This window comes from Opisthocomus hoazin, chromosome 32 (assembly GCF_030867145.1).
Source record: "Opisthocomus hoazin isolate bOpiHoa1 chromosome 32, bOpiHoa1.hap1, whole genome shotgun sequence".
NCBI lineage: Eukaryota > Metazoa > Chordata > Aves > Opisthocomiformes > Opisthocomidae > Opisthocomus > Opisthocomus hoazin.
In genome coordinates, this window is record NC_134445.1 from 2,976,031 (window position 1) to 3,000,690 (window position 24,660).

General features: G+C 64.1%; 1 protein-coding gene across 1 annotated transcript; it reads right to left on the reverse strand.

Annotated features, from left to right (window-relative positions):
- Positions 1-3,847: 3,847 nt before the first annotated feature.
- On the reverse strand, positions 3,848-24,377 carry RAPGEF3 (Rap guanine nucleotide exchange factor 3). The gene is given in 31 exon segments (XM_075445581.1): positions 3,848-5,196; positions 6,461-6,532; positions 6,624-6,678; positions 7,876-7,940; positions 8,078-8,165; positions 8,357-8,407; positions 8,935-9,025; positions 9,110-9,291; positions 9,381-9,506; positions 9,710-9,807; positions 9,904-10,050; positions 10,129-10,210; positions 10,314-10,353; positions 10,706-10,788; positions 10,883-11,033; positions 11,272-11,350; positions 11,846-11,934; positions 12,167-12,276; positions 13,146-13,292; positions 13,404-13,480; positions 13,731-13,791; positions 14,788-14,872; positions 15,125-15,299; positions 15,444-15,565; positions 15,726-15,832; positions 16,143-16,196; positions 23,604-23,639; positions 23,641-23,728; positions 23,730-23,847; positions 23,850-23,988; positions 24,363-24,377. Coding segments are annotated over 31 exon segments (2,952 nt in total). The 3' UTR covers positions 3,848-5,077.
- Positions 24,378-24,660: the final 283 nt, after the last annotated feature.

Consider the following 24,660-nt stretch of genomic DNA (forward strand, 5'->3'; position numbering starts at 1 on the left):
GGGCGTTTTGGAGCGTTCCGGAGAGCAGGTTGGGAATGATGGTGCTGCCTGGCACTCCCTGCTATATGTGCGTCCCCTGGGAGTACGGGGGGAGGGAGGAGCGTGATGCCACCAAGGACCTCATGGGCAGGCTGCACCCAAACTTTGACAAAACTCATTATGTACATGGCTTAATTATAGGCTGTGTCCTCCAGGGAGGAGGGCTGGTAAATCCAGTCTCCCAGTATTGCTCCACTCGGTGTACATGACCCCTGGGCACGATTGAGGAGCATGGGGAAAGCTTCTCAGTGGGGTCTTTGCCCACCCAGAGCCCAAAAGGTATATTAGAGATGCAAGCTGTTGATCAGTGCCACAGCTTGGTCCCTCGACGTGCCACATGCTCCTGCGCAACTGGTGCTAACTGGGGGCAACATTCTGCTCCCCAGTTAATTGGAGGTAACACTCTCTCCTTCCTCAGCTGCTGTCTCTGGAGGCTCTGTCCCCCTCACGACACAGACCAGCCTAGTTGAAGACTCCAGGTCCTCCAGCAGCACAAGGAAACCACACAGCCACAAGCCAGCTCCTCCAGCATTGTGGCTGCTCAGGGAGTAGGTCTGGTGGGCTATCCCAGTGTGGTCTCACTCCCGGGGCAAGCCCAGGGCTGGTCCATCCCCAATCTCCACGGGGCTGCCCTTCTCCAGGGAGCCTCCACGGCATCCCACTGGAAGATGTTCCCAGATGGTGGGTGTTTTGGTGTATCTTGCAGGAGAGACAGCTTTCCATGCTACCACAGCCTGAGGGAGACCTGGCTCCCACCGGTTCCCAGTCCTGGAGCATGTCATAGATGCTGACCGGTACACCCAAAGGCATGGGGGTGACCAGAATGGCCCAGGTCAGCACCCATCCTGCCTCCAAGCACATCTTCACGCTGCCTCTGAACCGTGCCACAGCCTCCCTGTTTTCGAAGCGGCGTCGCAATCGTCCCGGAGCCGATGTCCATCCACATCCCTCCACCGCCCAGCTCAGCCGCTCCCAGGGCTGCACTCAAAGCCGCATCAGGAAAATAATCCAGATCTAACTCACCACCCTTCTGGAGGCTGGTTTAAAAACTGTTATTTTCCCACTCTGGTTTGGAGAGCAATGCACCGGGGTGAGCAGGAAGGAACCTCCTCAACCTGTTTTGCTGCTGGAGTGTGTTGGGGAAGTTCAGCTCTTCCACACTTCTGCCCATCACTTCCCAGCCACCGTCCCTCAAGGGTTGGCGTGGGCTGACCTCAACTCATCCATCAGGGAGCACGGCTGTATTGTCCACCAGCATTGCCCTTCCTTTGTCTTTCCAGGAAAATAACGAAGAGCCCAACGGCACGTCTTGTTGCTGCACCTGAGGGTCCATCACAGCCACCGGCCGGTTTCTCGCTTCACCTCACATGGTGATGTGGTTTCTCAGGAAGCCTCATCACAAGCCTTGCCCAAAGCCCAAATGTTTTATATCAAGCCATTTCTCCGCCTCCTGGACAGTGCACGGCGACAGACTCAGGGATGGCCCAATACTGGCTGGTTCCTTGTGGTCCATGTCCCTCTGGTTCGGCCAGGTGTTTGTCAGGAAGAGTCCCCAGCCGGAGGCTCCTGGAGCTTCTGTAAACTGCCCTGGGCTCTCCTGGGCTGCCTGCCATGGTGGCTGCCAGACAGCCACGCTCCCAATGCTTCCATCACCAGAAGCAGCAGGTCCAGGACAGGGTCTCCCCACCACGGAGGGGATCACTCCCTGGGCATCTCCAACTTGGCAGGTGATAACTGACCTCCAAACACCACCCAAGCCAAGGGGAGGCAATTTCTGCCCTCCATCAGCGGAGCAGGCAGTAGCTGCCTGCAATTTGTCCTGCCAACACATTGCAACAGCCTTAATCCCCCGGGGTGCATTAGCTGGCACAGGAGAGCAGCATTTGGTGTAACACTGACCAGGTTTGGCTTCTTTGTCACCCCTCAGTCATTTCCTACCTTCCACCCTGGGCTGGTGACCCTGCTGACCTGCCCTCCCCGAGAGCAGCCTTGTTTATTCTGTCATCTTTGTGTCACCCTGTGCTGAGGTGGCTCTTTGAGTCCATCAACCGGCTCACGCGCAAGCCAACCTTTCCCCAACTCCAGGCTGTGCCTCAAGGCCTGCTGGGGGCAAGTAGCTCACATCAGCGGGGTTGGACATCGGATGGATGGCTGCAGCCATCGTGCATCTGTCTTGCTCCTCGGAGATGCCCAGGAAGAGCAGGAGCCTGGAGACAGAGCGAGTCCCACAGTGCTCAGTGAGGGAGCTGGTTGCCCACCACGGAGAAGGATGGAGGTGAAGCCCATCTCTTCCTGCCAAAGGTTGCTTTCCCAGCCTCACCACGGAGGATGATGCCTTTTGCCTCGAGCTTAACGGGGAGCATCAGCTCCACCAGCCGAGACACGGGAACAGCATGTTTGTCCCTGTTTCTCAGCCACACCCCCCATGGTTCAGCACGTCTTGTTCCCACCTCTACCTTCCAGCAGTGCTGGACCACCAGGCACCAAAGCCCTCCGAACTCCTGGGGACAACATGCTTCTCCTCGCCCGGTCTCACGGTCTGCAGGTCCAGGGGCAAGAGCAGGTAGGTGTGTGCTGGGCCATGGTCCAGAGCCAGTCACCGGTGACAGAAGGACAGCGTTGCAGGCTGTCACCAAACCCTGTGACCTCATTCCAGGTGCTCACCCACGATGGGTGTTGCAGGAGGGTGATGAGTCAAGAGCCCCGGGGCTGGCTCCACGTCGCTCTCGCATTAGATCCCAGGAGATGGCACCTGCCCACACGCTGAGCCCGCGGCAGCCAGCCAGGACTCCGGGCAGCCACCCTTGCTCCCGTGCCCGGCAATGCCATCAGCTCTCACCCCTTGAGCTACATCCTCGTCCAGAACCTGGCTTTACCCATGATCTTGCTCAAGGACACAAGAATCCAGCCTCTCCTTTTCACACAGTCCAGTGTCTTCTACGAGCAGGGCTGCCCGACACCGAGCTTCATCCCCAGCCCCTCCTGCCATCCTCTCCACAGCCCCCTGGATTCCCTTTTCCAGAATATTCCTCCAGGTTTTCCCTCACCCTTGGGACATCACGGGGCTTCTGCAGCTCCATGGGAATTGCTGGTGGGGCTGGACCTTCGTGCTCATGCTCCTGGGGAAAACACAGCTTGTGGAGGATACAGGTTTGTGGGTTGTGGAGGTGCATGGACCACCGCGAGCCCCACAGTGGGATGCTCTTCACAGCCTGCACCGGGAAAACCAGACAACGGTCAACTTTTCCACTGGAGCCAACTTCTCCAGCCAAGCCAGCCAACTGGCCCAGCATCCCACCTGCCGCCGGGGAAGGGAAAGCCCTGAGACACATCCACCGACTTGGCCAGCCAACCTGGGGACTGGAGGCAATCTGCAGGCCCAGAAACATCTGGAAAATGTGCAGCTCTGGTTTAACCCTTCCTTCCCCACACACGAGTGCTTTCATTTCAAGGCTCCTTTGGTCCTTGAGGGCAAACATCCTGGGAAAGGACTGTGGGAGGTCCGGGCTGCCCGATTTGGGTCCAGATGCCAGGGGATCACCATCACCTGCTTTGCCCTGGCTTGCCTGGACACGCACGCTGCTGAGATCACGCGTGGGGCTGGAAACCGGGAGATGCCAGGTGTCCAAACCCGGTCCCCGTCGAGCACAGCCACCCACTGCCTTGCAGAGAACCCCACAGCCATGTCCATCCACGTCCCCCAACCTGGGGGTCCTGGGATGGACGTGGTGCTGGGAGCTGCAAGGAACCTGCATCCCACCTCGTAGCTGCCTACACGGCTTGAAACGTTATTTAGGTGTGATGGGGACTTTTATTTTAAGCAACCCGTTCGCCTGCATGGCAAAAATAAAAATCGCATTTAATGCAGCAACGCTCTGGTCCCTTCTCGCCCAGCAGCACTTGGGGCAAGGCTGGGGGGGGGCTTTGGCTGGCGGCTCCAGCCAGGGCACAGACCTGCCAGGGGCTGCGAACCTCCCCCACGCCGGTGCCCTGCAAACGTGGGAGCTTTGAGGGGTCCCCGATCCACCCGGAACCCTTGCAGCTTCATCCAGGCCTGCTCAGAGCGTTGGGAAGGTTCATTGCTAAAACCGCTCTGTGCGCAGCGAGATGCTCTGGAGGGAGGGATGGGGGTCCCCACCCCTGGGGTCCGTCAGCTCTGCCTCCTTCAAAGACATCTCCCCAAAAACCCCTGCTCGTGGCCCAGCAGCAACTGGTCATGGGTTGGGAACGGCCAGAGCAGATCGTCGTCTCCATCAGGAGGCCACCACAGCTTCCTCCCATGACGGATGCTGTCCCGCCTCCACACCTCGGCTGTACGTGGCTATTCCTGCCCTCATCCATGTGGGGAAACTGAGGCACGGAGAAGGCTGCGATAGGCCCAAGGTTTGGCAGCATGGGCTGCTTTAAGCCCCAAAAGTCCAGGGGAGGGGTGTCAAGATCTTCTTCCCTGTGGCTGCTGGAGTCGTGCTGCTCCCAGAAGCTGGGACAGGGGACGCAGCCAGCACCTCCCGTGGGACACACAGGACAGAGGGGAGGGCAGGTCCCCTCTGGGGCTGCCCCCAGGATCCGTGGGGCAGCACAGCAGCGCGACCCAGACCCCGAGCTCAGCCCTGGGTGTCTGCACCCCGATGGCGACAGACGTGGTGTCCCCTGCTCCTCCGGCCTGAGTCCCTCCGGGAGGAAGGGGCATCTTCCAGCCCGGCACCTCCAGGGTGGGCAGCATCGGGGGGGGCAGCCACGGCTCCTTCCTCCCCCCGGCCGGTGCAGGGAGCGAACGCAGGCTGCTGCATGGGGAAGAAAGGGGAGCGCAGCCTTGCATACAAAAATACCTCTATTGCTCACTCCGCTGTCCGTGGCCCTCGCCTGCCCGCAGCCCACCTGGGCTCCCGGCTGCCTCGCGGTGCCGGACCCGGTGCCCGCAGCTGGTGGCATGGCCAAGGCTGCTCTCGGCTGGCTCCAGCGCAGCCTGGTGCCCAGCGCTACTGGGAGCAGAGCCGGGGGGCTGCCCCATCCCTGCTCCGGGCTCCCTCCGGCCCCGTCAGGACTCCAGGTCGTGGGAGAGCCGCAGCAGCTCTTTCTGGCTGTCGATGGCTTTCAGGTGCTGTAGGTATGCCCAGGTGGAGACGGGGCTCCGCACGCTCAGGGACTGCTCCGAGCCTGTTGGGAAGAGCCCAGATCAGGGCTGGGCTCCTGCCTCTGGCTGGGCCCTCCGAGCCCCCTCCATCGCCTCCAGCTCAGCTCGCCGACCCTCTCCATCCCTGCTGGCTCACGTCACGGATCCTCCTTCGCTGCCTCTCGCCTCACTCACTGGTCGGCTTCCCCTGCTGCTGGCTCGGCTCACTGATCCCCTCCGTCACCTCCAGCTTGGCTCGTGGATCCCTCTCTACCGCCTCTTGCTCAGCTCATTGAAATCCCCTCCATCGCCTCTCCCTTTGCTCACAGATCCCTTCTGTCATCTCTCCCTTGGCTCACGGATCCCCTCCATCGCCTCTCAGCTCATGGATCCCCTCCATGCCCTCTCCCTCGGCTCACAGATCCCGCTCCATTGCCTCTCAGCTCATGGATCCCCTCCATCCCCTCTCCCTTGGCTCATGGATCCCCTCCATCGCCTCTCCCTTGGCTCACAGATCCCCCTCCATCGCCTCTCAGTTCATGGATCCCCTCCATCCCCTCTCCCTTGGCTCACGGATCCCCCCCTGTCACCTCTCAGCTCACGAATCCCCTCCATCCCCTCTCCCTCGGCTCACAGATCCCCTCCATCGCCTCTCAGCTCATGGATCCCCTCCATCTCCTCTCCCTCGGCTCACAGATCCCCTTCATCACATCTCCTTTGGCTCACAGACCCCCTCCATCACCTCTCCCTTGGCTCACGAATCCCCTCTGTCATCTCTCCCTTGGCTCACGGATCCCCCTCCATCGCCTCTCAGCTCATGGATCCCCTCCATCCCCTCTCCCTTGGCTCACAGACCCCCTCCACCCCTCTCCCTTGGCTCACGGATCCCCTCCATCACCTCCAGGAACCCACTGGAGCTGAAGGAGCAGGAGCAAGTGGGGACAGCCTCGCTCCACGGGGCAAAGCGATGCCCCAGCCTGTTGCTTAACAGCTGGAGTGCTTCAGATGTGCTGGAAGCACCCCGTGACTCCCTTCAGCACGAGAAATTGCTGAGTGGTGCCTCCAGCATGCGACCTATGGGCTTGCACCACTCGGGGGAGGGAGCTCAGCCTCCATCCCTTGGTACCCTGAGGCACCAGCAGCACCCGCACCAGCTTTCACCCACTGTGGCCAGGCTGATGCCCTCGGGACATCCCCGCGGGACCTTTCCCCAGGGACGGTGGGTGCGCGCTCCCCTGGGCTGGCCCCGAGGGGTGGGGGGTCTCCCAGCACGGGGGTGGGGGGCGGATGGGTGAGCCCCAGACGTACACGTGGAGATCCTGACGGCTTTCGGGTCCTCTGGCCGGTGCGGGGAGCGATTTCGCAGCGGGGAGAGTGGAGCTGGGTGCGGAGAGAGAGCAGGAGCTCAGCTCCATCCCCGAAGGAGCCTCGGTCCCCGGCCCCCTCTGTGTCCCCACCCGGGAGCACTCACCGTGCGCCTGGCCCCGGCAGCGCTGCAGGACACGCACGGTCTTCGCCATCATGTGCTGTGGGCAACGCACAAAGGTCACCGGCTGTCACCTGGCCCCCACTTTGCCTCCCGGGCTGGTAAAACACAGTCCCCCCCCCCGGCTTCAGGGGCGGCTGCCCCGTGCCCCCTGTGAGGGGACGGCCAGGGGTCCTGGCTGCTGGGAGGGGGGGGCTGCACTAATGCCGTGGAGATCACAGAATCCCAGAATGGTCGGGGTTGGAAGGGACCTCTGGGGGTCACCCAGCCCAACCCCCTGCCCAAGCAGGGTCACCCAGAGCAGGGGGCACAGCACCGCGGCCAGGCGGGGCTGGAATATCTCCAGAGAAGGAGACTCCACAGCCTCCCTGGGCAGCCTGGGCCAGGGCTCCGTCACCCTCAGAGGGAAGAAGTTCTTCCTCGGGTTCAGCTGGAGCTTCCTCTGCTCCAGTTTGTGCCCGTTGCCCCTTGTCCTGTCGCTGGGCACCACTGGAAAGAGTCTGGCCCCGTCCTCCTGACCCCCACCCTGAAGATATTTAGAGGCATTTCTAAGGTCCCCTCGCAGCCTTCTCTTCTCCAGGCTGAACAAGCCCAGCTCCCTCAGCCTCTCCTCGTAGCAGAGATGCTCCAGTCCCCTCCTCATCCTCGTAGCCCTGCGCTGGGCTCTCTCCAGTAGCTCCTCATCTTTCTTGACCTGGGGAGCCCAGCACTGGACCCAGCACTGCAGATGGGGCCTCCCCAGGGCAGAGCAGAGGGGGAGGAGAACCTCCCTGGACCTGCTGCCCACACTCCTCTTGATGCACCCCAGGATCCCATTGGCCTTCTTGGCACCCAGGGCACGCTGCTGGCTCATGGTCACCCTGTCGTCCCCCAGCACTCCCAGTCCCTCTCCGCAGAGCTGCTCCCAGCAGGGCCGCCCCAGCCTGTACTGGTGCCTGGGGTTGTTCCTCCCCAGGTGCAGGACCCTGCCCTTGCCCTGGTTGAACCTCATCAGGTTCCTCTCTGCCCAACTCTCCAGCCTGGCCAGGTCTCGCTGGATCCAGCACAGCCTGCCGGGGTGTCCACCACTCCTCCCAGTTTGGTGTCATCAGCAAACTGGCTGAGGGTGCACTCTAACTCTTCATCCAGGTCATTGATGAAGAAGTTCAACAAAACTCTGCATCTGCATCCCAGGGGACGGGGGGACAGCAGGTCCCCCAGGGTGGGGGTCCGGGAGGAGCCAACCCGCCCCACTCACCATCTTCTCAAAGTTGATGAGGTTCTCGGCCAGCGTGCGATTGCCCTCGTGGATGAACGTCATGTCTGGGGGGGGTGGATTTAGGGATCAGATTTGGCTGCCTGGCCCCTGGGGAGGGCTGGACGTGTCCAAAAGGGTCCCCGCCAGCCCAGCCCATTGCCACCCGCGCCCCCCGGCAAAGCCCCCGCGCCGAGGTACTCACCTTTGAGGAGGAGGGGCACGAAGGGGATGATGGGGGGGCTCAGCTTGGCGACGGCCAGGCGATAGACCCTGTGGTTCCACGACGGGTCCTGGCGACGGAGCGGGACCTCAGTGCAGGGCCACCAGGGACACGGCCCCGGCTGCTGCCTGCCCTGGGTGCAGGGGAGGAAAAAGGGGGGAGCAGCGCCTCTGCAACCCCCCTGTGACCTTGCACCTTTTGGGAAGCAGGATTAAACCCCGCTGGGAATTGGGATGCGGGGCGGGAAAGGGCTGCGCTCACCAGCATCCGCTCCAGCGCCGAGTGCAGCTTCCGGATCTTGTGGGGCAGCCGCTGCGCAGAGAGAGGGTCACCGGCGCCGGCACCCCGGCTCTCCCACCCCCAGAGACCCTCCAGTTCTCCCAGCACCTCCCGCTTTCCACCTGCCCCGTCGCACTTCTGCGGGCTCTGCAACGCCGTCTGCTCCGGGTGCTCGGGAGCAACAGGCTCGGAGCCCGCGGCCACCCTGGTACGGGGGATTCTGGCCCCTGCCTGGGTCTCACCAGACCCCGGGGCTGATCCTGCTCCCCTGCCCGGTGGGATACGTGCTCCTTGCCTGGGTCTCACCAGACCCCGGCGCTGATCCTGCTCCCCTGCCTGGTGGGATACGCGCTCCCTGCCCAGGTCTAACCAGACCCCAGGGCTGATCCTGCTCCCCTGCCCCAGGGGAAATGCACAGCTCCCTCACTCAGAGCTGATAGGTGCAGGGTCTGCCTGGACCCCAGGCCCCGGGCCACCCTTGGCCAACCCAGTGGACCCAGCTCCATCTCTGCAGACCTCAGGGGACCTCGCGGGGCCGGCCGCAGCCTGAAGGCAGTTACCTCCCAGGTCTTGGCCAGGCGGCTGACGGCCGTGTTGCTCACACCAAACATCACCGCGAAGAAGGAATTCAGGTTCTTCTGCTCCTTGAGGCTGCAGGCGAGGACAGGGTCAGGCAAGGAGGCCACCACCAGCTCCGCCCTGGCAGGACGGGGACGTGGGTGGCGAGGCACTCACTGGGCGGCCAGCTTGATGAACTTGCGGAGGAGCTGGGCTCGCCTGCCCACCTCGGGGCAGAGGCACAGCTCCGTGGCCACCCAGTACTGCAGCTCGTTGAAGCGTCGCATCACCCGCTCCAGGTTGGCCGTGGTCACGTCGTGAAACTTCTGCGGCCCGACGATGTAGTGGATCATTTCCACCTGCGAAGCCCGAGGCAGTAGCTGAGGGGGGGCGGTCCCCAAAGCCACCCCGGAGGTGGCTCCCGCCCCGGTCTTGGTGCTGGCCTTACCTGGTGGATGCTCTTGAAGAGGTTCCAGTCGTAGTCGGTGAGGTGGCTGGCCAGGTCCTTGGAGCTGATGAGGTCCAGGGTCTCTGAGGAGCTGACATGGGGGCCCAGCTGCTCAGGGTGGGGGGTCTGCACAGAGGAGAGAGGATGCCCAACCCCTCCTGCCATCAGCAGCAGGGAAGGCCCCAGCAGCCCCTTCCCCAGGGAAGAGGGGCCGGGAGGGACAGACACCCCCAACCCCGGGCTGCTACCGAGCCACTGCAGCCCCAAACCCCGCTCGGGGGGCCAGCCTGGTGCTGCCCACCCCCAGGACCCCCCTGCTGCGTGCTCACCAAGCTGCCCAGCTCCTCCACACTCACGGCAAAGAGCCTCTCGTTGAGCCCCAGCGCCGTGAACACCCCCACGGCGTCCGGCTGCAGCCCCACTTTATCTGTGGGGATGGAGACGGGGTCAGATCCCGGCTGGGCATGGCGGTGTCCCCTGGGAGAAACCCCCAGGAGGTGGCACCCCCGACGATCCCGCTCACCTCCGGCCGAATTCACCTTCACCAGGACGTGCTCCCCGTCCCGGCCGAGCCGGGGGGCGAGGGACCGCAGGACGTCCCGCACCGAGGCGTTGACGGGCAGCACTGTGACCAGGCACGAGTGGTCGGGTCTGTAGATCTCGTAGGGCACTACGGGGCGGGGGGGAGAGGGGCTTTAGCGTCCTTGGTCACCGGCGAGGGGACAGTCCCCGCCGTGCGTGGCTGTACCTTTGTCCTGGGCTCTCAAGGCAGAGCTGCCGGTCAAAATCGCCTCCTCCTGGCTCGCGAGCCAGTTCGCCGAGCTCCGAGCCTGCGGTCAAGGTGGGAGCGAGTTGGGAGGGTGCCACCCCACCGGCCACCCCTCCTGCCACCCCAGGGTGACCCAGCTCGCCACCCCCTGGGGCCACCCCTACCTTGGGCTGGGGAGAAACGCTGCCGTCTCCGTTCTCCAGGCTGCGGAGAGAGGGTAAAGGCGATGCTGGAGCCCTGCAGCCTGGGTCAGACAGAACCGGGTCCTGCAGCCCCCCAGGACCCAGGCCACCACCAAGCCCCCCCAGCATCCTGGACGATGTCCCAGCGGTGTTTGACACCCCCCCCACGCTGGGGACAAGGTGGCCTGAGGGCTGCCAGCGTCCCCCCAGCCGTAGCAATCATCCCTTTGCTGGCTGAAAGCTCAGCCCCATGGAAAGTGCACCCCAGGCACGAGGGGTGGAGGACCCAGGGACGTGGGTGTCATCAGCAGCACTGGGGGACAGAGCCAAGCTCTGTTTCGGATGGGGACATCCCTCCTCCCTGGGGGACTCACGCTCGGGGCCGCCGGCGGTCCTGCCCTTGCTCCTGGACCAGCCCACCCAGCCGGGGGTCCTGGCTCGCCAGGTCAGCAAGATTCTGCGGGAGGAAGGTGCCCAGCGATCAGCACGGGGTGGGGGCAGCCAGCACCCCTCCGGGGACACCCCCAGGCCCCTCGCCCCGCTCCCGGTACCTGCAGCAGAGCCGTGGTGCTGCGGTCGCCCTGCAGCAGCCGCCCGTAGAGCAGCACCCACTGGCTCACCAACCGCAGAATCTTCCGGCGCTTGTGCAAGGAGTAGGTGGCTTTCTCCTGCTCCGAGCCCTCCAACGGCTCCGCGCGGAAACTGGGACCAGTCAAGGGCACCAGCATGGGTGGTGGGGAGCGGGCAGGGACCCCCTCACGCGTCAACCCAGGAGGACAGGATGGGAGATGGGGAATACGCCCTGTGCCCACGAGCCTGGGGGATTTGGGGCTCCCCTGGCCAACCCCCGAGGTCCCACGGGGTGACAGGGACCAAGCTGGGGTCCCTGGCAGGGGGTGCACGGCGTAGGACACAGCCCAGTCCCCCCCAAAAAGGATACTGGTGCAGCAGAGCTCTGCAGAGCTGCGAAGTCGGCATGAACACGGTGTAGGTCAGCAGAAAATCCCCCAGCAGGGTATCTGGAAGAGACCAGGCCACCACCGTTCACCCCCGCCGGTGACCGTGCTCCCTGCGGGTCACCTTTCGCTCCTCCACGCCACGCAAACGCCTGGCAAGGTCGCGGGCTTCGAGGAATGGAAGAAAATCCAAGGGCAGCACGGAAAGCGCAGCGCTGGGCCGGGAGCTCGCGCCGAGGCAGCCGCTGATGCCACCAGCTCGGCAGCTCCGATTCTTTACCCGCTGGGGACATCTCCTGGTTCCCATCTCACCGGCTTTGCTCCTCTCCGGAGGCAGAGCGAGGTGGAGGGATGCGGGAGAGGAGGGAGAGGATGCTCCGGGCCCTCTCCCGGCCCCATGGGGGATTTTAGGGTGAGAAGAGCAGCTTTTGGGGTTGAACACCGGGAATAAGGCAGCTGGTCCTCTGGCCGGTGCCCTGTCCCCAGCCCCCTGCCCATCTCAGGGTGGCTCTGGGACGTGGTCCCCAGACTGAAGGGGTGACCCCCCCCCCCACCTACCCACGGGGTCGTAGAGCGTGGCGTCGAGCCTCATGAACTCCAGCAGATGCTCGAGGATCTTCTCCGGCGTCCCGGCCATCACCAAGTACCTGGTGGGCAGAGCACCGGGCACATCAGGGAAGGACGCGGCATCCCAACTGTGGGCAGGGCCACCACGCCAGGCCACCGGGCCACTTGACACAGCTGGTCAGCATGGCCTGGCATCCCCATTCCCTCTCCAGAGACACGGTCCTCCCAGGAGAGTCCTCCAGAGAGCATCAGAGGAGGAAGAGGGACAGGCAGCACTGGCTGCGAGGAGGGATGGGGACAGGCTGCTGTCACCTGCTGCTCCGCGCCGTGGCTGGCTGGTTGCTACCACCCTGCAGGTTCTTCTGCAGGACAAGCACCACCTTCCCGTGCTCCTTCAGGCGCATGGTGTTGGCCTCCACGTCCTAGGGAGAAAAAACCATCAGCCCAGCTCAGATCCATCACAGAACCCCAGCATGGCAGGGGTTGGCAGGGACCTCTGTGGGTCATCTAGTCCAACTCTCCTGCTGAAGCAGGGTCACCCAGAGCAGGGGGCACAGCACCGCGGCCAGGCGGGGCTGGAATATCTCCAGAGAAGGAGACTCCACAGCCTCCCTGGGCAGCCTGGGCCAGGGCTCCGTCACCCTCAGAGGGAAGAAGTTCTTCCTCGGGTTCAGCTGGAGCTTCCTCTGCTCCAGTTTGTGCCCGTTGCCCCTTGTCCTGTCGCTGGGCACCACTGGAAAGAGTCTGGCCCCGTCCTCCTGACACCCACCCTTAAGGTATTTAGCAGCATTTAGACCATCCCCTCTCAGCCTTCTCTTCTCCAGGCTGAACAAGCCCAGCTCCCTCAGCCTCTCCTCGTAGGAGAGATGCTCCAGTCCCCTCCTCATCCTCGTAGCCCTGCGCTGGGCTCTCTCCAGTAGCTCTTCATCTTTCTTGACCTGGGGAGCCCAGCACTGGACCCAGCACTGCAGATGGGGCCTCACCAGGGCAGAGCAGAGGGGGAGGAGAACCTCCCTGGACCTACTGCCCACACTCCTCCTCATGCACCCCAGGATCCCCTTGGCCTTCTTGGCACCCAGGGCACACTGCTGGCTCAGAGTCACCCTGTCGTCCCCCAGCACTCCCAGTCCCTCTCCAGCTGGTCAGCCCTTAACCAGGCAATGCCTGGCTGGCTGGTTGCACCCCAAAACCCTACACTGGCCTGCAGAGAAGTGTCCTGCCCTAGGACCACTGTGGACGGAGCACGGCGCATCCCATCTTGGACCCAGCACCCTGCCCGCCCCCTGCCCACCTTGAGGATGCGGTTGAAGTCCTGCTTGTCCACGCGGAGGAAGTGGCAGTTGTCCTCCCGCAGAATGATGGTGGCCGCGCGGGGCGCGTCGTTAACCAGCGCCAGCTGCCCAAAGTCATCCCCTTCATGCAGGGTGGCCACCAAGCCCTGGCCAGGGGGGACACGAAGGGTGAGGGATGGGGTGGGAGCCTTGGTCCCCGCTGGGGGCTGGTGACACGAGGTGTCTGGAGAACCCCGCTGCCACAGGGACGCGTCTACCTTGCCGTGGGTGACCACGTTGACCGAGCCCTTCCAGATGATGTACCACGATGTGCCTTTATCTCCTTGGCTGAACACTGCAGGAGAAACGGCCGCATCCAGCAGCCGAAGAGGGGGAGCCCCCAGGCATCCTTCTTCAGCTCCCCCACCCTAAGCCCCCAGCCCACGTGAACGCCAGTGCTCCGGTCCCCTCCATCCCTGGTCCATGAAGAGTCAGAAGGAGCATCCACCCTGATGACAGCAGCTCCCTGCGTCCTCCCCGGGCTGGGGACACTTTCCTGAGGGACCGGCCAGCCCTGCCCAGCTCCTGGGGCACGCGATACTCACGCACGGTGCCTGCTCTCTGGTGCGACTCGAACATCAGCACGGATGCCAGCTCCTGCTTGACCTGCGGCAAGAGGTGCCCGCTGTTAGGGTCACCCCAGCCTGGAGCTGAGCGAGGAGGGGACACGCGTGGGCACAGGGGACAAGGTGGGAAGGGGACCCAGGGATGCTCAGAGAGCATCAATGGCCTTAAGTTGTGTCAGGGGAGGTTTAGATTGGATATTAGGAAAAATGTCTTCACTGAAAGAGCGGTCAGGCCTTGGACCAGGCTGCCCAGGGCAGTGGTGGGGTCCCCATCCCTGGAGGGGTTCAAAAAATGGGCAGATGTGGCACTTCGGGACATGGTTGAACAGGCCTGGTGGTGCTGAGGTGACGGTTGGACTTGACGATCTTAGAGGTCTTTTCCACCCTTAATGATTCTATGATTCTACGAGAGGGTCAGGAGAGGATGCCCAGACAGAATCACAGAATCACAGAATGGTCGGGGTTGGCAGGGCCCTCTGTGGGTCACCCAGTCCAACCCCCTGCCCAAGCAGGGTCACCCAGAGCAGGGGGCACAGGACCTTGTCCAGGCGGGGCTGGAATATCTCCAGAGAAGGAGACTCCACAGCCTCCCTGGGCAGCCTGTTCCAGGGCTCCGTCACCCTCAGAGGGAAGAAGTTCTTCCTCGGGTTCAGCTGGAGCTTCCTCTGCTCCAGTTTGTGCCCGTTGCCCCTTGTCCTGTCGCTGGGCACCACTGGAAAGAGTCTGGCCCCATCCTCCTGACACCCACCCTGCAGATATTTAGAGGCATTTCGAAGGTCCCCTCTCAGCCTTCTCTTCTCCAGGCTGAACAAGCCCAGCTCCCTCAGCCTCTCCTCATAGGGGAGATGTTCCAGTCCCCTCCTCATCCTCGTAGCCCTGCGCTGGACTCTCTCCAGTAGCTCCTCATCTTTCTTGACCTGGGGAGCCCAGCACTGGACCCAGCACTGCAGATGGGAAGGGATGGGACGCAGGAGGATTTGGGGAGCGGGAGCGGGTTGGGGGGGACACACACGCTGTGGGGCACAGCCGCGCTCACCGAGTTGGAGAGATGAGCCACGGCTTTGATGTGGAGCAGCTCCTCAAATATGAGCTCCAGCTCATCCTCTGTGCGCTGGGCAGGCCTGGGAGGGGAGCTGGGGGTGAGCAGCCGTCCACGCCCCCTCTCCCCACCACGTCCCGGGGTGCAGACCCCCCCCGCCCCGGCACAATCCCTGGTCAGGCAGCCTCTTTCTCTCCCTGGCCATGGAAGAGATGCTCAGGTCGCCCCATCCACAGCAGCCCCTTTGCCACTCCAGACCCCCACGGAGCGGGGTCGAAAGGAGCCCCACTTGTCCCCCCCCCCCCAGCCCCTGGGGACCCCCCTGGCCACTCACGGCTTGCGCAGGGCCATGGCGAGCAGCGCGTCGGGACCCAGCTGGGCCAGGAAGCCCAGTGCCTCCAGCAGCTCCTCCGCATCTCGGAGCCCCGCGCCGGGCTCGGGGCTCAGCTCCAGCTCGGCAAAGCGATAAAACTGGGTGTCCTTGTCCTGGAAATGCCACTCCTGCTTCACTGCGGGGTGGGGGGAGAACGCCAGGAGCTCGGCTGTGCGCCCACGGGAGACCCATGGGGTACCACGTACACCCATGGGAGACCCCAGCAGCTCCCAGTGCACCCAGTCTCGCCTTGTGAGACCCCCCCACCGCCCGCTCTCACCATGTGTCAGGACACCTCCATCCACCAGCACCTGGCAGATGCCGACGGCCTGGCTGCGTGTCTGGACGGCGAGCCCGGCGCTCAGCAGCCAGTCCACCAGCTCCTTCCCGGAGCAGCACTGCCTGCAAGGGGAGAGGCCGTGAGAACCGTCCCCAAATCAGGGCCGAGGTGCCCAGCACCCCAGGGGAACCCCTGCTTGGGATGGGCAGGAGAAGTCCTGCCATCCTCGGAGGGCTGCGGGGGTCCCCGGCAGCGGCGTGGCAGGGAGGCCGGCGGTCCCACCTGTGATGCCGTAGGTGATGCTTGTGGTCCCGGATGAGGCCGGGGCGGGTGCTGGTGAGGTGGATGAAGAGGAGCTTCCCGGCTCGCCAGATCTTCTCCGAGGATGCCTGGGGGTGGAAGGGGATTATACGGCTTGCAGGGGAAGCGGGGAGGGCATCGGGGGCAGATCCAGACCTTGCATGGTCAACCGTGCCCCCAACACTCTGCTAAGGTGTGATCCAACCCAGCACCCCGGGATCTCCATCACCAACCCCCAAGAACAGCTGAGCCCACAGGATCGACCAGCCCAGAGCCGAGCCGAGGACTCCACGACAAGGGGGTGCTCCGGCCCCCCACCCCTCACAGCCTTCAAGGCGCGTTTCTCCATCTCCCACCTCCCCAAACCCACGTCCTTGTGGGTCTTCCCAGCCCACCCACCTGGGGAAGGCTGTGTCCATAGTCCAGGGAGGATTCAGTGTCCAACAGTGGGGTCTGGAAAACCAAAAGGAAGGGGGTTGTTGTCCAGGGGGGTGTCTCCCATGTGCCCCCTCACCCCACACACCCCGGGGGGGGGTCCTGTCCCCCCCGAGGCACAGCTCAGCCTCGGCTCTTCACCAGCACCGACCTCCTAACACCACGGCCAAGCCCTCGCTCTGCCCCGTCCGTGCCGAACACAAACGCGTACCGGGGACCGGACCCCCCAGGACCCCCCCTGCCGTTACGTTTAACTTCAGAAAGGGAAGCGCCTGCAAATGAGGGCGCTGGGAGATAAAAGAAGGAAGTTCAAAATAAAATCTTCGCCCACAGGGATCGAAGACCTCGTGTTTGAGACACGGAGCTTGCCACCGGAGGAGAACGACTTCAGGAAGACCCACGGGAAGCAGGCGCAGCCCCAGGGGAGGGGAGGTGTCCGAAGCCCGGGGGTTTTCACAGAATCACAGAATAGTAGGGGTTGGAGGGACCTCTGGGGGTCCCCCAGCCCAACCCCCTGCCCAAGCAGGGTCACCCAGAGCAGGCTGCACAGGACCTTGTCCAGGCGGGTCTTGAATATCTCCAGAGAAGGAGACTCCACAGCCTCCCTGGGCAGCCTGGGCCAGGGCTCCGGCACCCTCAGAGGGAAGAAGTTCTTCCTCGGGTTCAGCTGGAGCTTCCTCTGCTCCAGTTTGTGCCCGTTGCCCCTTGTCCTGTCGCTGGGCACCACTGGAAAGAGTCTGGCCCCGTCCTCCTGACACCCACCCTGCAGATATTTAGAGGCATTTCGAAGGTCCCCTCTCAGCCTTCTCTTCTCCAGGCTGAACAAGCCCAGCTCCCTCAGCTTCTCCTCGTAGGGGAGATGCTCCAGTCCCCTCCTCATCCTCGTAGCCCTCCGCTGGACTCTCTCCAGTAGCTCCTCATCTTTCTTGAACTGGGGAGCCCAGCACTGGACACAGTACTCCAGATGAGGCCTCACCAGGGCAGAGCAGAGGGGAAGGAGAACCTCCCTCGACCTGCTGGCCACACTCTTCTTGATCCAGCTTTCGAGCCGTGTCTGAACAAAGAGGACGGAGAAAGATCCCAAATGCACTGGGTTACGGGAATGGCTTGAGAAAGCCTTGAAGAGCTGGAGGATCAACTTGCAGACGACACCAAGGACTGGACACACGGCCACGGCAGATGATGGGGAGCAAGAGGACAAGGAGGACAAGGGTGGCGGAGAGCCATGAGGAGCTCGTGCTCGAACCCTTCCCTGCCGGCAACGAGTCGGGGGACGGGTCTCAAACCACGGCACGGCCAGAAAAACGGATGCGATAAATCCTGCCGAATCAGCTGGAGCGAAACACGGGGACGTCACCTCCCCGGCACCCGAGGAGCACGGCGGCGGAGGAGCCGAATGGCTATGGCGATGGGTAACCTCGCGCTTCCCTCGGTACCGAAGAGCCGGCGAATACGAAGCCTTTTTTTTTTCCAAAAGATTTTAGGGGAGATCCTGGAAACGACGGAGCAGTGAGGCAGAAAGCCACCGAGCATGTGCTGGGCACGGGGAAACAGCAGTGGGTAAAATTCCACCGAGACGTGCCTAAAATAAGGCAGATTAGAAGAAAACCAGCCCGAATTTCACAGAATCACAGAATCACAGAATGGTCGGGGTTGGAAGGGACCTCTGGGGGTCACCCAGCCCAGCCCCCTGCCCAAGCAGGGTCACCCAGAGCAGGCTGCACAGCACCGCGGCCAGGCGGGGCTGGAATATCTCCAGAGAAGGAGACTCCACAGCCTCCCTGGGCAGCCTGGGCCAGGGCTCCGTCACCCTCAGAGGGAAGAAGTTCTTCCTCGGGTTCAGCTGGAGCTTCCTCTGCTCCAGTTTGTGCCCGTTGCCCCTTGTCCTGTCGCTGGGCACCACTGGAAAGAGTCTGGCCCCATCCTCCTGACCCCCACCCTGCAGATATTTAGAGGCATTTCGAAGGTCCCCTCTCAGCCTTCTCTTCTCTAGGCTGAATTTCCCTCATTTGTGGCTCTGAGCTCAAGCAGAAACCCCGGCGGCGACCAAAAACGTGAACTCAGGCCTCAAAAGCTGTAAAAAAAATGCAAACAGTGGGAGGGATGTCAGTGGGAAGAGAGCAAAGCCGGGAAGCTCAGCGACGCGCGGCACAGCCGGTTCACCAGCAATTCAGTGCTCCCTCAGCCTAAAGCAGAAAACCGCACCCTCGGGGATGGAAAACCCCCGCCACCCGCCGAGCTTTTTGCTCCGTTTAACTCCAGTCTGCACGCGGTGAGTTGAGCCAACGCCGTTTTCCGACCCGGCTCCTCTTCCACGCCTTCGCTGTTTACTGATTCTGAAATAGCGTTTCTGGCTCGGGGAGTCCCTCCGGGAGCAACCCGTCGTCACAGCGCCGGGAATGCTTGGACTCGGGTGATCTCCAAGGTCCTTTCCGACCTAAATGATTCCATGATTCTATTCCGTGGATAACCCGCGGCCTCGCAGCGGGTCCTCGCCGGCTCTTCGGGGTGGACCGGCTGCCGACCGCCTCGGCACAAGCCGGGATCCGATTCGGCTCTGCTGGGAATGACGCCGATAGCTGCCAAACCACAGTTGAGTCCTCAGCTTCTCCAGGACCTCCCATCCCTCTGGGTATCCCCCAGCAGCAGGTGCTTCCTAGTCCTCGTGCTTGTTTTTCTCCCAGTTTTTTCCCCTCGGGGAGGGGATGCTCCAGGGAAAAGCAGAGCAGCAAAGGGATGAGCCATTGCCCACCCCAGCTGCAGCCCTCATCCTGGTGGAAAGGTGGGCGAGCTCCCACCTGGACGCTGCTCGGAGGGATGAGGGCTCCCGCATCTCCCTGAATAAACAACCTTTTATCTTGGCTGTGGGTGCTGCATAAATCACTGCGGGAGCACCCGTCAGACCTGTTCTCCACGCGCGGCCAAGGCAGTTGATGCACTTTGAGCATTAACCCCGAGACAGGGTGAGGGCCATCCGTCCTTGGGGTGTCTTCACCCTGAGGGGAAGGTTTTGTGGTGTCCCCCGTCCCGTTTCTTGCTGGCTGTAAGGGGTCTGCAGCTCTCTGGTCTGGTGGCGGAGGTGGTGGACACTTGAAACACGACGTCTTCTGGGCTAGATCATCAGATCTGCTGGCCCTGGGCTGGTTGGGAAGGTTTGAGCAACCCCAGCGAGAGGCACAGTCCGGAGGAAAGCCTCAATTAAGGAAGCCAAGGGAGAAGTAATTAGCTGCAGAAGCCATCTTTGCCAATGAATTCAAGGAGAAACCCACCTGGTTGCCCAGAGGGGCTGTGGAGTCTCCTTCTCTGGAGATATTCAAGACCCACCTGGACGCGGTGCTGTGCCCCCTGCTCTGGGTGACCCTGCTTGGGCAGGGGGTTGGGCTGGGGGATCCCCAGGGGTCCCTTCCAACGCCTGCCATGCTGGGATTCTGTGACTCTGTGAAACCAAAGAGCCCTGGCACCTCCCGACCCAGGCAGGAGAGTGATGGAGGTGGACACCCCACCCACGTGTGCTTGGATGGGTGCTCTGCCCTGCGCTGCTTGCTTGCCCGTCCCAAACCCTGCCCTGCTCACACCCTGCCCGGCTCAGGCTGCTCCCTCATTTCCTCCAGCCCTTTCCATACCCCCAGGGTTTCTCAATCCTCCTCCGGACAGCCCGGAGGGCTCCAGCCACCAACCCGCCCGCAGCCGTTTGCAGCTGGCTTAGGAGAGCTCTGGGGAGCAGACAAGGCAAACAAGCGGCTCCGGGAAGGCAGCAGGTCCCCGGGGACACTCCCGACTCGGCCACGCTGCCACCGAGGTGCAGACACCGTGACTTTACTCACTCTGCCAACCTTCCCGAGCCTCGTGACCGCCCGGCGTGGCAGGAAACGCGCCGGCAATTGCAGAGCAAATGTTTGCAAACGGGAGCCGGGCTGCAGCCGCAGCGTCGGAGCTGCCTCCTGTGGGAGCCGGGGGCCCATGTCACCCCCTCGGGTGCGAGGGAAAGCGGCTCCGGTCCCCAGTCACCCCACAAGTGAGGGTCTGTCCTTGAGGCGGGGAGCCAGGAGGTGCCACGGTCCCGCTCCAAGCTGCGCTCGCAAGGACACCGAAGGAGACTCGGAAAAACCCTCCCCGAGGACGAGCGCTCCGAGCGATTTCTCCCTCCTGGGATTTTCTCATTGCCAAACCAGCTCTGAAACGCACGCAAAACCTCACGGCCGGCCCCCAAAAAACCCCTTTTCCCGAAGCATCCCTGCTCCCCAGCTCCCGGGTCGGGACCCACAGGATGCCCTCCCCACCCTAACTGCCCCGAATTATCGCGGCCGCCGTCTCCAAGCAGCTTCCTAAGGAGTTGCCTCTTTCCATCTTCCTGCCGAGGGGACGGGCGGGCGCTGGGATCCTGCCGGTCTCCAGAAATCCGGCAGCGGCGGGCGGCCGGCCAAGGCCGCCAGCGACCATTCCGCCCTCGCTCGCGCGCCGCTTTTGTTTGGGATTCCGAGGAAAACAACACCGGGAGTTATTTCGGGCTCCCGGAGAAAGTCCTCGCCCATCCGCAGCCTCCGAAGGCACGGCAGCCGGCCAGGGGCTTGCCGACCCCCCCGGCAGCCTCCTCGGGGATGGGGGGCTCGGGGGACCCACTCTGGCCCCTCCGTCCCCTCCAGGGACGCGGCGAGAGCACTTGGACTCTGGGAAGGGTGAAGGACGCCGAGCCTGGGGACGCCGAGCCGTGACGTCCCGCTGGTGCCAGGGAACGGGAGCCCGGGCTGGAGCCTCACGGCAAGGAGCAGAGCTGGAAGGGATTTTCCGGCACCGGGATCGGGCAAACGGATCCCCGGGAGGGATGAGACGGAGTCACCAGGCGAGGAGGAGCTTCCAGGAGCCGTAGGCACGGGGACAAGGGACGACCTCGCTGCTCCGAGGCACAGCCAGGCGGTTCCCAGCCCCTCCCGCGCCCGCTCCGAGGAATGGGTGCACTGGGAGCACCCTCCGACCCGCAAAAAGCGGCGAGACCCCCCCCTCCCCTTTTCCCTGCAAAGCTCAGCCCCGCTCCCCCGGCGCTCGTTCCCACGCATGGCAGAGCCACCCGGGAGGGGACACCCCCGCCACGCCGCGCGTGTCACCGCGCTGCCAGGCTTGCTCAGGTTCACCCGGGTCCGGCGGTTCGGCGCAGGAACGCTCCAGCTTGCCCCTTTCCTGACCGCCTCGGCTTTTTGCCACTCAAAAAAAATTCCCCCCCACCCCCCCAAATGAAGTTCCTCAAAGTTCTGGGGAGAAAAAAAGTCAGAAAGGAGGGGAAAAAAAAGATTGGAAATTTTTCTCCTTCGTGAAGGAGCTTGCAGGCTGCACAGAAATGCCGAAAGGGGGGCTGTCGCCTGGAAGTAATTCCACTTTTTTCCTGAAAAACATTCGCGTGTGGCAAGGGGAAGGTCGCGAAGCTCAGCTGGGGCAGGAGAACAAGTGCCAGGGTCACCTCCCAGCCCGGATGGGACACCGTGAGCGGGGACCCGGCGCCTTTCGCACCCTGGGGACCCCCAAGAGAGCAGCAGCGCCCGGCCGAGGGACGGCACGGACCCGGGGAGGGAGGACGTGACATTGAGCATCACCCCGCTGCCAACGACAGGGTGACCATGAGCCAGCAGCGTGCCCTGGGTGCCAAGAAGGCCGATGGGATCCTGGGGTGCATCAAGAGGAGTGTGGGCAGCAGGTCCAGGGAGGTTCTCCTCCCCCTCTGCTCTGCCCTGCTGAGGCCCCATCTGCAGTGCTGGGTCCAGTTCTGGGCTCCCCAGTTCAAGAAAGATGAGGAGCTACTGGAGAGAGTCCAGCGGAGGGCTACGAGGATGAGGAGGGGACTGGAGCATCTCTGCTACGAGGAGAGGCTGAGGGAGCTGGGCTTGTTCAGCCTGGAGAAGAGAAGGCTGCGAGGGGACCTTCGAAATGCCTCTAAATATCTGCAGGGTGGGGGTCAGGAGGACGGGGCCAGACTCTTTCCAGTGGTGCCCAGCGACAGGACAAGGGGCAACAGGCACAAACTGGAGCAGAGGAAGCTCCAGCTGAACCCGAGGAAGAACTTCTTCCCTCTGAGGGTGCCAGAGCCCTGACCCAGGCTGCCCAGGGAGGCTGTGGAGTCTCCTTCTCTGGAGATATTCCAGCCCTGCCTGGCCGCGGTGCTGTGCAGCCTGCTCTGGGTGACCCTGCTTGGGCAGGGGGTTGGGCTGGGTGACCCCAGAGGTCCCTTCCGACCCCCCCATGCTGGGGTTCTGTGCTTCTGTACAACACAGCTCGCCCCGGCGAGGAGGGAACGTCTCGCCCCCGGCGTGCCGCGGGGCAGAGCTTTCCTGTTCAGGCGCTCGGGGTTGGGGTGCGCTGCCCGGCTGCCCCAGCACAACGACACCGGGCTGGCTTCACGCCTGGCTGCCAGCTCTGCCCGGGAGAAGGCCTTCGGGCACGGCGGGCACGGCACGGGCGGCCTCGCAGCCAGCGCACACGAGGGGGGAGCGGGGCGCGGGGCAGCCATCACAGCCCGGCCGGGCTGCCAGTCCAGCCGTCACCCCAACACCACCACGGCTGCTAAAGCCCATGTGCAGGGCCAAATGTGGGGCGCATCGGGGTGTCTCCAGGGGCCCCTGCCCTTCCCCAAACAGCCCACCACGACCCTGGGCATCGGGGTCTCTCCAGGAGCCCCTGCTCCTCCCCAAGCACCCCACCGAGACCCTGGGTATTGGGGTCTCTCCAGGAGACCCTGCCCCTCCCCAAGCACCCCACCGAGACCCTGGGTATTGGGGTGTCTCCAGGAGCCCCTGCCCCTCCCCGAGCACCCCACCGAGACCCTGGGTATTGGGGTGTCTCCAGAAGCCCCTGCCCCTCCCCAAACACCCCACCACGACCCTGGGCATCGGGGTCTCTCCAGGAGCCCCTCCCCAAACACCCCACCGAGACCCTGGGTATTGGGGTGTCTCCAGGAGCCCCTGCCCCTCCCCAAACACCCCCTCAGGACCCCAGGCATCGGGGTGTCTCCAGGAGCCCCTGACCTATCTCTGTGCACCCCACCGAGACCCTGGGCTTCGGGGTCTCTCCAGAAGACCCTGCCCCTCCCCAAGCACCCCACCAAGACCATGGGCATTGGGGTGTCTCCAGGAGCCCCTGCCCCTCCCCAAGCACCCCACTGAGACCCTGGGTATTGGGGTGTCTCCAGGAGCCCCTGACCTATCTCTGTGCACCCCACCACGACCCTGGGCATCAGGGTCTCTCCAGGAGCCCCTGCCCCTCCCCGAGCACCCCACCGAGACCCTGGGCATCGGGGTCTCTCCAGGAGCAGGGAGGGATGCTGAGAGGGGGAAAGCCGGCAGCGAAGGGAGGGGTCCTCGGCTCGAGGGCTCTCGGTGGTGGCGGGGGTCCCCCGACCGGGCCGTCCCGCCCCCCCCCCCCCCCCCAGCCCGCACTCACCCAGCGGATGCCCTGGATGGGGGGCAGGTCCCCCCCCCTCGCCCTCCAGCCGGACCTCGTAGCTGGAGCTCCGGAACAAGTGCATCTTCGGGAGGAGCACCGGGAGCCGCTTACCGGCAGCCCCGGGGCCGGGGGGGTGGGGGGAGAGGCCCCGACCCCCGCCTCCCGCCCGTCTCGCCGCCCGCCGTGCGGGTTCCCGGCGCCGCCGGCCCCCGCCGCGCCGCCTCCCCGGCCGCTCCCGCAGCCCGGCCCCGCGCACCTTCAGGCGGCGGCGGGGCGGCGCGGGGAAGCCATGGCGGGGCTGGCCGGGCCGGGCCGGGGCTGGACGGGGCTGGCCGGGCCGGGCCGGGCTCGGCTCCGGGCGGGGCCCCGCCCCCGAGCGGGGCTGGGAGCGGGCGCGGGGCCGGGGCGCGGCGCACCCCGCCCGCAGCCCCTCCCCGGGGGCCCACGGGACGACCCCCCCCCCCCCCCCCCCCGACCTCGGCACTCGGACACCCCGCCCTTTGGGGACCCCCCCCCCCCCCAGCCGTGATTCTACTGGGGGGGGCAGCGCGGACCCCCGCCCGTCCAGCCTGAGCACTGCACGACCCCCTGGGACCCCCACCGCGACCCTGGGTGTTGGGGTGTCTCCAGGAGCCCCTGAGCACCCCACCGAGACCCCAGGGATCAGGGTGCCTCCAGGAGCCCCTGCCCTTCCCCTGTGCACCCCACCACGACACTGAGTATCGGGGTGTCTCCAAGAGCCCCCCAGCACCCCACCAAGACCCTGGGCATTGGGGTGTTCCCTGGAGACCCTGAGCACCCCACCAAGACCCTGGGCATCAGGGTGTCTCCAGGAGCCCCTGACCTATCTCTGTGCACCCCACCATGACCCCGGGCATTGGGGTGTCTCCAGGAGCCTGCACCCTTCCCCTGAGCACCCCACCAGGACTCTGGGCATCAGGGTGTCTCCAAGAACCTCTCCCCTTCCCCAAGCACCCTACCGAGACCTGGACATTGGGGTGTCCCCTGGAGACCCTGAGCACCCCACTGAGACCCTGGGCATCGGGGTGTCTCC